At 42.4% G+C, this 12,445-nt stretch overlaps 1 protein-coding gene across 5 annotated transcripts in view; it reads left to right on the forward strand.

The window, feature by feature from the left end:
- SON (SON DNA and RNA binding protein) overlaps positions 1 to 12,445 on the forward strand; it is a 32,536-nt gene that overhangs the window by 4,173 nt on the left and 15,918 nt on the right. For 3 of the 5 annotated variants that reach the window (XR_003518515.2, XM_027586663.2, XM_027586664.2), the window contains exons 3-6: positions 1,126 to 7,062; positions 8,888 to 9,048; positions 10,973 to 11,119; positions 11,294 to 11,482. Coding sequence is in view for 4 of the 5 variants with exons in the window: in XM_027586663.2 (XP_027442464.1) it covers positions 1,126 to 7,062; positions 8,888 to 9,048; positions 10,973 to 11,119; positions 11,294 to 11,482 (6,434 nt within the window). In the remaining variant the exon portion in view is untranslated. Of the gene's footprint in view, positions 1 to 1,125; positions 7,063 to 8,887; positions 9,049 to 9,277; positions 10,800 to 10,972; positions 11,120 to 11,293; positions 11,483 to 11,591; positions 12,390 to 12,445 lie in introns of those variants that run through there. The other 2 variants (XM_027586665.2, XM_027586666.2) reach the window with 2 other exon arrangements.

The raw sequence follows: 12,445 nt of genomic DNA on the forward strand, positions 1-12,445 counted from the left end.
ATCTATTTTGATACTGGTATTATAGTTAGTCTAGTTGTCAAGTCGAAAAGCTATTTTTTTTTTCAGATATGCATTGTTCTTAAGTTAAATGTAAAGGGGTATAAGAATTTCTTTCCTGGGGCGCCTGGGTGGCTTAGTTGGTTAAGCGACTGCCTTTGGCTCAGGTCATGATCCTGGAGTCCCAGGATCGAGTCCCACATCGGGCTCCCTGCTCAGCAGGGAGTCTGCTTCTCCCTCTGATCCTCTTCCCTCTCGTGCTCTCTCTCTCTCATTCTCTCTCTTTCAAGTAAATAAATAAAATCTTTAAAAAAAAAAATTTCCTGAAGTGACGTATTTTTTAAGTGGAAACGTTAAGAAGATTATTTTAGTAATCTTAGAAGAGTGTTGAAGGAAAAGGTATTTTTATTAGAATGTAACATGGGTGTGATGAGATAAAATTCAAGATTCGTGTTGATGCTTTACATTAGTTGTTCAGCCCTTTGTGTACTATATAAAAGCAATCACTAGCGTTTGCTGAGGGCTTAGTATGTGCCAGGCATTGTTCAGTGTACTTTGTGTGTCTTTAACTCACTTTGTCCTCTAACTGTAGGAGACTCAGTGTCAGTAATTTCACCAAGTCCATTCTCCTAGTGAGTGGTAATTGATTCAGGATCCAGAAGCAGACCTGTCTGTTCCAGAGCCAGTGTTACTTCCTGTATAAATAGGGTTTATTAAATAGTCATAAAATGATTTAATGTGTATATTTTTATAGGAATTTTAACAATTAGTAATGGGAAATTTTCCTCTGTAAGTGTAGTTTGAAAGTAGTTTGCTGTAATTTGAGAGTTGGAGAAAATAGTTGTAAATAAGTTCAGTAAAACACATTTTAATGTGATTTTCAAGTTTCCGTGATAAACTGAGAACTTGTTTTTAACCCAGACTTTAGTTGTAGAAAGAAATACGGGAAAAGTTTCAATCTTTAGATAATTGGTTTGTAGAAAATAGTTCATTTGGTAACTTTATTTAACTTAACAAGAAACATTACACTATGGTGTCTTAACATGGAATGTAAATTTTGTTTATGTGATTTATTATCTAAGTTTACTTGGGCGAGTGCTTGACAAAATTAATTTTCTTTAATTTCAGAACTGAAGGAGGTCTCCAGAAAAAGTAGATGTGTATCTGTACAAACAGATCCTACTGATGAAATTCCCACCAAAAAGTCAAAGAAGCATAAAAAGCACAAAAATAAAAAGAAGAAAAAGAAGAAAGAAAAGGAAAAAAAGTATAAAAGACAGCCAGAAGAATCTGAATCAAAGGCGAAATCACATCATGATGGGAACATAGATTTAGAATCGGATTCCTTTTTGAAGTTTGATTCTGAACCTTCAACGATGGCACTGGAGCATCCTGTAAGAGCGTTTGGCCTTTTTGAGACCAGTGAATCTCCTGAGGTTGTGTTAGAACCTCCTGTGGTATCAATGGAGATATCAGAGCCACACACTTTAGAAACTCTGAAGCCAGCTACAAAAACTGCAGAACTGTCCGTTGCATCAACATCAGTAATTTCAGTGCAGTCAGAGCAGTCTGTGGCAGTCATGCTGGAACCATCCATGACAAAGATTCTGGATTCCTTTACAACGGCACCAGTGCCTACTACATCAGTAGTGCTAAAGTCACCTGAGTCAGTTGTAACAATGTCAACGGAGTATCAGATGAAGCCTGTGCTGAAATCTTTGGAGACCACACCTCCAGAGCAATCAAAGATCATGTTAGAATTACCAGTAGCAAAAGGGCTAGAGCCATCAGAAACCCTTGTGGTATCGTCCGAGATACCTACTGAGGTACACCCTGAGCCAAGCACATCAACAACAATGGATTTTCCAGAGTCATCTGCAACTGAAGGGTTCAGATTGCCAGAGCAGCCTGTAGAAGTACCATCGGAGATTGCAGATTCATCCATGACAAGACCACAGGAGTTGCTGGAGCTGCCCAAGACCACAGCGTTGGAGCTGCCGGAGTCGTCGGTGGCCTCAGTGATGGAGTTGCCGGGGCCACCTGCGACCTCCAAGCCGGAGTTGCAGGGGCCCCCTGTGACTCCAGTGCTGGAGTTACCTGGGCCCTCTGCTACCCCATTGCCAGAGCTGCCAGGCCCCCTTTCTACCCCAGTGCCTGAGTTGCTAGGGCCCCCTGCGACGGCAGTGCCTGAGTTGCCGGGGCCCTCTGCGACATCAGTGCCACAGTTGTCGCAGGAATTGCCAGGGCTTCCAGCACCATCCGTGGGGTTGGAGCCACCACAGGAGGTACCAGAGCCACCTGTGATGGCACAGGAGTTGCCAGGGCTGCCTGCGGTGACAGCAGCAGTAGAGTTACCAGGGCAGCCTGCGGTAACAGTAGCAATGGAGTTGACCGAACAACCTGTGACGACGTCAGAGTTGGAGCAGCCTATGGGGATGACAACGGTGGAACATCCTGGGCAGCCTGAGGTGACAACGGCAACCGGGTTGCTGGGGCAGCCTGAGGCAGCGATGGTGCTGGAGTTGCCAGGACAGCCAGTGGCAACGACAGCGCTGGAGTTGCCGGGGCAGCCTTCGGTGACTGGGGTGCCAGAGTTGCCAGGGCTGCCTTCGGCAACTAGGGCACTGGAGTTGTCAGGGCAGCCTGTGGCAACTGGGGCACTGGAGTTGCCTGGGCAGCTCATGGCAACTGGGGCACTGGAGTTCTCGGGGCAGTCTGGGGCAGCTGGAGCACTGGAGCTTTTGGGGCAGCCTCTGGCAACAGGGGTGCTGGAGTTGCCAGGGCAGCCTGGGGCACCAGAGTTGCCCGGGCAGCCTGTGGCAACTGTGGCGCTGGAGATCTCTGTTCAGTCTGTGGTGACAACGGAGCTGTCAACGATGACCGTGTCGCAGTCCCTGGAGGTGCCCTCGACGACAGCGCTGGAATCCTATAATACGGTAGCACAGGAGCTGCCTACTACATTAGTGGGGGAGACTTCTGTAACAGTAGGAGTGGATCCCTTGATGGCCCAGGAATCCCATATGTTAGCTTCTAACACCATGGAGACCCATATGTTAGCGTCCAACACCATGGACTCCCAAATGCTAGCGTCCAACACCATGGATTCCCAGATGCTAGCGTCCAACACCATGGATTCCCAGATGTTAGCCTCTAGCACCATGGACTCCCAGATGTTAGCAACTAGCTCCATGGACTCCCAGATGTTAGCAACCAGCTCCATGGACTCCCAGATGTTAGCAACCAGCTCCATGGACTCTCAGATGTTAGCAACCAGCTCCATGGACTCCCAGATGTTAGCAACCAGTTCCATGGACTCCCAGATGTTAGCAACCAGTTCCATGGACTCTCAGATGTTAGCAACCAGCTCCATGGACTCCCAGATGTTAGCAACCAGCACCATGGATTCCCAGATGTTAGCAACCAGCACCATGGATTCCCAGATGTTAGCTACTAGTTCTATGGATTCTCAGATGTTAGCATCAGGCACTATGGACTCTCAGATGTTAGCCTCCGGCACCATGGATGCCCAGATGTTGGCATCTGGTACCATGGATGCCCAGATGTTAGCATCTAGTACCCAAGATTCTGCTATGTTGGGTTCAAAATCTCCTGATCCTTACAGGTTAGCTCAGGATCCTTACAGGTTAGCTCAGGATCCCTATAGGTTAGGTCATGACCCTTACAGGTTAGGTCATGATGCCTACAGGTTAGGGCAAGATCCCTATAGATTAGGTCATGATCCCTACAGACTAACTCCTGATCCTTATAGGATGTCACCTAGACCCTATAGGATAGCACCCAGGTCTTACAGAATAGCCCCCAGGCCATACAGGTTAGCACCAAGACCCCTGATGTTAGCATCTAGACGTTCTATGATGATGTCCTATGCTGCAGAACGTTCCATGATGTCATCTTATGAACGCTCTATGATGTCCTATGAGCGGTCTATGATGTCCCCTATGGCTGAGCGCTCAATGATGTCAGCCTATGAGCGCTCTATGATGTCAGCCTATGAGCGCTCTATGATGTCCCCTATGGCTGAGCGCTCTATGATGTCAGCTTATGAACGCTCTATGATGTCAGCTTACGAGCGCTCCATGATGTCCCCAATGGCTGACCGATCTATGATGTCCATGGGTGCCGACCGGTCTATGATGTCGTCCTACTCTGCTGCTGACCGGTCTATGATGTCATCGTACTCTGCAGCTGACCGATCTATGATGTCATCTTACACTGCTGATCGTTCAATGATGTCTATGGCAGCTGATTCTTACACCGATTCATATACTGATACATATACGGAGGCATATATGGTGCCACCTTTGCCTCCTGAAGAGCCTCCAACAATGCCACCATTGCCACCTGAGGAGCCACCAATGACACCACCATTGCCTCCTGAGGAACCACCAGAGGGTCCAGCATTACCTACTGAGCAGTCAGCATTAACAGCTGAAAACACTTGGCCTACTGAGGTGCCAGCATTACCTCCTGAAGAGTCTGTGTCGCTCTCTGAACCTTCTGTGAGTCAAAATGAGATTTCAGAGCCTTCGGCATTGTCTGCTAATTATTCGGTGTCAGCATCAGATCCTTTGGTGTTAGCATCAGAGGCTGCTGTGACTGTTCCAGAACCACCATTAGAGCCAGAGTCTTCAGTTACAACAACACCTGTAGAGTCTGCTGTAGTAGCAGAAGAACATCAAGTTGTTCCAGAGAGAGCAGTGACTTACATGGTATCTGAAACTCCCATAATGTCAGCTGAACCAACGGTATTACTATCAGAGTCTTCAGTTATGTCTGAAACAGCAGAGACCTTTGATTCCATGAAAGCTTCAGGACATGTTGCCCCAGAGATGTCTCTGTCTCTCTTGGAGCCAGCTGCAACTAATCCAGAGCAATCACAGAGCACTCTAGAGCTGCCAGCCATGGCTGTTTCAGAGCTTCCAGCTGTGGCTGTCCCAGAGCCACCAACTGGGACTGTTCCAGAGCCCCCAGCTGTGGCAGTCCTGGAGACCCCAGCCATGGCTATCGCAGACCCAACAGCTGTGGCTGTCTCTGACCCAGTAGCTGTGGCTGTTCCAGACCCACCTGCTGAGGCTGTTCCTGAGACCCTGGCCTTGGCCGAGTCAGAGCATGTTACCACTCCTGTGCCAGTTGTTTCTACCCTGGAGCCTGCTGTGCCTGGCCTGGAACCAGCAGTGTCAGTTCTTCAACCTAATGCAGTTGTTTCAGAACCATCTATTTCTGTCCAAGAATCCACTGTGATAATTTCAGCGCCTGCTGTCACTGTCTCAGAGCAGACACAGGTAATACCAACTGAGATGGTTTTAGAGTCTACAACAATGATACTGGAGTCTAGTGTTACAAAAGGAGTGAATTTACTCTCTGGTGATCAAAATCTTGCTCCAGAGATTGGCATACAGGAGATTCCCATGAATTCAGATGAAGAGCCACATGCTGAAGGACACCTGAAGAACGACCCTTACGAAAGTGAACATGGTACAAATATAGACCTTAATATAAATAATCATTTAGTTGCTGAAGAGGTGGAACATAATACATTAGTGTCTGCTGCCAGCACTGGTGCTGTTGGTGAAATTGGTGAAGGGAATATTTTGTCCATCAATGAGACTAAACAATGCACAGTATTGGATACCTGCTCTAGTGTTAGTGAAGCTAATGGAGGAACTCTATCTTCTGCTGGTCCCCCTGCTCTTGAACCTGATGCAATGGGAACTAGTAAGGGTATTGAATTTGCCACAGCGTCTGCTCTCGGTTCAGTTAGTAATTACGATGTTGAAGTATCGTTAACTACTCAAGATACTGAACATGACATGATAATTTCCACTAGCCCTAGTGGTGGTAGTGAAGCTGACATAGAGGGACCTTTGCCTGCTAAAGACATTCATCTTGATTTAACATCTAATAACTTTATTAGTAAGGATGCAGAAGGACCATTATCTATAAAAGACTGTGACCAGACATTAGCAGTAGCTCTCAGTCCTAAAGAAAGTAGTGGAGAAGATAGAGAAGTACCTCTCCCTACTAAAGAGATACTATCTGACTCAGGATTTTCTGCCAATATTGATGATATTAATGAAGCAGATTTAGTGAGACCGTTACTTCCTAAGGACATGGAACGTCTTACAAGCCTTAGAGCTGGTATTGAAGGACCTTTACTTGCAAGTGAGGTTGAACGTGACAAATCTGCTGCCAGTCCAGTTGTAATCAGTATACCAGAAAGAGCTTCAGAGTCGTCTTCAGAGGAAAAAGATGATTATGAAATTTTTGTAAAAGTTAAGGACACACATGAGAAAAGCAAGAAAAACAAAAACCGAGACAAAGGTGAGAAAGAGAAGAAAAGAGACTCTTCATTAAGATCTCGAAGTAAGCGTTCCAAGTCTTCTGAACACAAATCACGCAAGCGTACCAGTGAATCTCGTTCTAGGGCAAGGAAGAGATCATCTAAGTCCAAGTCTCATCGCTCTCAAACACGTTCAAGGTCCCGTTCAAGACGCAGGAGGAGGAGCAGCAGGTCAAGGTCAAAGTCCAGAGGAAGGCGATCTGTATCAAAAGAGAAGCGTAAAAGATCTCCAAAGCACAGGTCGAAGTCCAGGGAAAGAAAAAGAAAAAGATCAAGTTCCAGGGATAACCGGAAAACAGTTAGAGCTCGCAGTCGCACCCCAAGTCGTCGGAGTCGGAGTCACACTCCAAGTCGTCGAAGAAGATCTAGATCTGTGGGGAGGAGGAGCTTTAGTATTTCCCCAAGCCGCCGCAGCCGCACCCCAAGCCGCCGCAGCCGCACCCCAAGCCGCCGCAGCCGCACCCCAAGCCGCCGCAGCCGCACCCCAAGCCGCCGCAGCCGCACCCCTAGCCGCCGGAGCCGCACCCCTAGCCGCCGGAGAAGATCAAGGTCTGTGGTAAGGAGACGAAGCTTTAGTATCTCACCAGTAAGATTAAGGAGATCACGAACACCCTTGAGAAGAAGGTTTAGCAGATCTCCCATCCGTCGTAAACGATCCAGGTCTTCTGAAAGAGGCAGATCACCGAAACGTCTGACAGATTTAAGTAAGTCTTTTTAAAATTTAATGGCACTGTAATAGAGAATGACTTAAGTAATTTTTTTCTGATCTTTAAGTCAAGTGGAATACTTTGGGTTATTGGTTTAGGATAAGTATTTCTGTCTTTAAGTTTCTGTAGTTGACTCCTGGGCAACATGGATTTGAACTGGATGGGTCTACTTATATGTGGATTTTTTTTTTTTTTAAAGATTTTATTTACTTATTTGAGAGAGAATGAGAGAGAGAGCACGAGAGAGAAGAGGGTCAGAGGGAGAAGCAGACTCCCTGCTGAGCAGGGAGCCCGATTCGGGACTCCAGGATCATGACCTGAGCGGAAGGCAGTTGCTTAACCAACTGAGCCACCCAGGCGCCCCATATGTGGATTTTTTTGATAAATAACATAGTAGTAGTATAAATGTATTTTCCTTATGATTTAAAATTTTTTCTTTTACACAAAGCATGTAGTACATATACAAAATAGGTGTTAATCCGCTGTTTATGTCATCAGTAGTTACCAGTAGACCATCAGTAGTTAAGTTTTTGGGTAGTCAAAAGTTATATGCAGTTTTCAACTACATAGGGGTCAGCCAGCGCCTTTAACCCTTGTTGTTCAAGGGTCAGTGGTAATTAGATTTGCTTGTGTTTGAAAATTGTGTAGTGATAAGTACATTTATAATTAGAGTTAAAAATACCTGTTTTGGAGTGTATTAGAACCAAGATGTTTTCATACTTGAAAGTTTTAATTTGCTTCAACTATCTTCCTTAACCAAAGATGGAAAGTACAAGTTTAGTTAACGACAAGGCTGGTATGTGCTTGATTGTTTTGGTGTATGTATTCCAATACAGAATCTTGCATATAAGCCTAAAATTAGTCTTTTTTTTTAATAAGTTACATATTTGAAAATGGCAACACAGGGCTGTTAAATCTGTGTGACGATAATTCTGATTGTTATAATGGATAAAGAATGGAAGTGAGTGGGGAATTTTGCATGTAGGGAGTTATTTTTTAGCTGGGTGGCTGATACTAGCAAAACAAAGTTAAATTCCTTAAAATGATTTTTGTATTTTAATAATCTGCCTTTAAAAGTAAAATGCTCTAGTTCTTCTTGATTTAAGAACTGTGCAGGGATGATTAAAACTTGATGGATAGTGCATGACTACCTGCTGGATGATTTATAATTATCTTAGTAGATTGGACATTTCTAGGTCAGGGTTGTCTAAAGAAGGCTCTGATAGAACAATAAGGGAAAATGCATTCAGTTCAACAAAAGTTGAGTTCTTTTTTTATTCATAGAATTACATCTTTGATTACAAGTTGGTAGAAGAGACATGGATAAAATGCATATATGTCTCTCTTATTAATAGTAATCTGCCAGAAAAAATAGAATGTGATGATTACTATAAGTATTGGTATAGGTAAGGCACTTTGGGGAGCACATTGGAAAAATGTTAAATTCTGACTTAAGGCCTATTAGAAGAGTTGGCACTTGAACTTGGGCTTAAAGAGTGATTTAAAATGACAGATTAAAAGGAAAGTAATTTTAAGGGCATCATAATTTTGGAAAATAAAGAGGGCTCTGCCGTGTATATGTGTGAGAGTATGTGGTAGAGTGATTGTTGTATAATTTAGCTATTTTGTATAGTATTTGAATGGGAAGCTAAATGTCAACTTACTAGGGTCATTTACTTAAAAGTTCAGCCAAGGAATGATTTGATCACAGTTATATGTTAGGGCAGAAAATTGATGCCTTTAATTTTGTTACCATATAAGATTTTAGATAATACAAAGTGTTAAGCCTATAGGAAAATTGCTTATATTTTTCTTCTTCCAGATAAGGCTCAATTACTTGAAATAGCCAAAGCTAATGCAGCTGCCATGTGTGCTAAGGCTGGTGTTCCTTTACCGCCAAACCTAAAGCCTGCACCTCCACCTACAATAGAAGAGAAAGTTGCTAAAAAGTCAGGAGGAGCTACTATAGAAGAACTAACTGAGGTAAGCTAGACAAAATTTGTTTACATTCTTAAATGGATTATTTCAGTGATGTTGACTCTGGAGCGTGCCAAAACCCGAATTGTGGGCTGAACTGATAATGGCTGGCACCGAGTGGCCAAAACCCGAAATACAGACGTGGCAGCGGCAGAAGCTCTGTTTAGCAGGCCATTATCCGGGATGGCTAAGCTCCGCTAGCTAAAAGTTACTTCCCATTACTTTTGCTTTCCAGTTTTAGAAGCCAAACTGACTGAGGAGTGGGACGGTTCGTTTGAATGGAGGAGGTGTTGAGTGAGCAACACGCAGAAGCTCGCCTACAGTTTCGTTTCCATTCACGACGTGTTCACTGATCGCCACGAGTGTACTGCATATACGCAAAGACACAGACAATCTTCAGAAATGATCTTTTGCCACCGGAGCTTGGAAATTAATGAGAATAGCTGGCCATTGCCTGAAAGGAACTTCTTACGCATCAACATTTCGGGTTTTGGCTGTTTGGTACCAGCCATTGGTGATAATGGCCGGCCATTATCAGTTCTTCCTGCGGTTCGGGTTTTGGCAGTAACATATATTTTAAACACACTTATTTTTGTTTTTAAGAATTTGATCTTTTCAATTGAGGCTTTTTTGGCTTTGTTTTGTTAATATTATTATTTTTATTATTATTATTTTTTTGGGAGGACGCTGAAATATTGCTGCTAGGATCCAGAAATACCACACTGTTTCATATATTGAAACTTGTTATTGGCTAGCCTTATGCCAGCCTGCCACTGTCAATATATTCTGTTCCCCTTGGTTACAAGCTTGGTATATACTCTGTGTTTTTTTGGCCAACTGAGCTTTTTATCCTATTGTAATATTTTCAATTGATGATGGATGTGACAAATTCTGCTTGTATAGACAAGTCCACCCAAATTTATTCTGACCTTTTTATAAAGCCAGGTAATGGAGTCTATTTCTTAGCTTCTTAGGAAGGAATGGACTTTGCTTTATGTGTCAGACCTCATCAGTTAACACTCTCCATCATGCCTTATTTTTCATTCTTGAGTTTTGTTCCTTTAGAGACTCAACCTACAAAACATTTGTGGAGAGACAATTACCATCTAACCCAGTTGCAGAAGTTTAAAATTTTTTATTTTGCCGTGCATTTGGGGGGGGGGTTCATATAGTTTCTTAATCTGTTTTCTCACTTAGATTTATTGCAATATGAATTACAACTTTTTTAATTTAAGGACTTAGTGAAGGCTTCTATTTGCTTATCAAATCTAAGCTCCTTATCTAAAGCCTCGTGAACACTTAGTGTTTCCCTATGTTTTTAAGCCTCATTTTCAGCCCTCTTGTTCTTTCAATAAGTTTCTCACCTTTTTACCACCATCTAACTAGGATGACTCTGTTTTTCTTTTCCTGCCAATCCTTGTTCTTAACTATGAAAATCTGGCTTAGAACTCAAGGAATAGCCCTTGATTATCAAATTCTGCCTGATTCTGTTTTCTCTTACGCTTTTGTTCTTTCAGCACTTATGTACTCAGTTTGTATTATATCAGTTTGCACTTGTTAATTGTGTTGCTCTGTAAAAGCGTTCCTCAGTTATTTCATGTGTATGTAATTCTGTTTCTTCAACTAGATTGTAAGCTCTTTGGGAGCAGGGACCACGTCTTCTATTTTTCTTTCTTTTTTTTTTTTTTGTATTCCCTGGACAGTGCCCAGTACAGTGCTCTGCACATAGTAGGTGCTCAATAAATGTTGTTGACTGACCAGCTAGAGTGTGTTTAAATAATAGCTAATAGTCTAAGTTACTTATCTACAACCTATTGTTAATCTGGTTTTATTTCTGAAAGTTGATTTTATGTGGTTTCGATTTTTTTAAAAAATTGCGTTTTATTCCATATAAAGTGTAAGATTTATTTTTTGTTTTTATTTTTTTAAGAAATGCAAACAGATCGCACAGAGTAAAGAAGATGATGATGTAATAGTGAATAAGCCTCATGTTTCGGACGAAGAGGAAGAAGAACCTCCTTTTTATCATCATCCCTTTAAACTCAGTGAACCCAAACCCATTTTTTTCAATCTGAATGTGAGTATTAGTGTTTATGGTTTGATGAAACAGCATAGGGACTATTTAAATAAAATTCAAATGGAATTTAGTGTTTTAATTTTTGGATTAAATACCATGAGAAATAATGAACAAAACTATTTTCAGATTATGTTGAAAGTCTTTTGAGTTTTAATTAAATACATTATTTTTTAGATTGCTGCAGCAAAGCCAACTCCACCAAAAAGCCAGGTAACATTAACAAAAGAGTTTCCTGTGTCATCTGGATCTCAGCATCGAAAAAAAGAAGCAGATAGTGTTTATGGAGAATGGGTTCCTGTAGAGAAAAATGGTGAAGAAAACAAAGATGATGATAATGTTTTCAGCAGCAATTTGCCCTCTGAGGTAAGTTAAGAGGAATATTGTGTTTTTTGTTTTTTTGTTTTTTAATACCTGAATCTCCCATTTTATTGTTACTTTATATCTGATTTGGATTCTGTTTCACTCTTCTTAGGGCCGGGTTAAACGGCAGGGCCGGGTTAGACGACAGATGAAACAACCCGCAGCTTCTCATTTGACAGTAACTCGATGCAATTCACTTTGTGGAACCAAGCCACAAAGTGAAAAGCATCGAATTGCAGAGAACAGTGTTATCACATCCCTACCCAACATTGGGCCCTCCTTGCACTTATGGGAAGGTAGCCCAAGGTACAACTATTTAGCTTCCCGTTTTGCTTCAAGGCTCTATAGCTCTAGATTTTGGTGGTAGCAAATTTACTGGGTGGAGGGATTGAGCAGAGAGAGGCAGATCCTCAGGTTCAACACAAGAACTGAATTGGAAAAGGTCATTGTAGGCTAATGTGTGAGCATCTTGGATACATAGCCCATTGCCCTTAAATAATGGTTTCTCTGGGTTGTTTGTCAGATAGCCTTTAATTTTAATCATTTTCCCTTCCCTGTGCTACCTTGGCCCTTTGGAATTCTTGTGTTTAACCTAATGCTCAGCCTTGGTACTCCCATTTCCCTTCTCCTTCCCCTCTTTGCTACTATTAAAAGTTGGAGAAGTGGAATTCACACCTTGAAATTTCCATGAGGCTATAGTTGTATCTTGTCAAAATGACGCAGTAATAATGCCAAGTGTCAAGACAACCCCATTAAAATGCTGCCTGATTAAATAATGTGCTGCTAAGTATAGTGCACATGAAAACAGCAAGACTGTATATATATGTAAATATATATATATATCTGTATCTTTGTATGTATCTCTGTATCTGTACCTTTGCTGTATCTTTTAATAAACAGTTTACTTTTATTTAACTTGTTGTGCAAAATCACGCTTGGGGGATCTGGGAGGGTGGAGAATTACTA

Source organism: Zalophus californianus, chromosome 1 (assembly GCF_009762305.2).
Source record: "Zalophus californianus isolate mZalCal1 chromosome 1, mZalCal1.pri.v2, whole genome shotgun sequence".
Lineage (NCBI taxonomy): Eukaryota > Metazoa > Chordata > Mammalia > Carnivora > Otariidae > Zalophus > Zalophus californianus.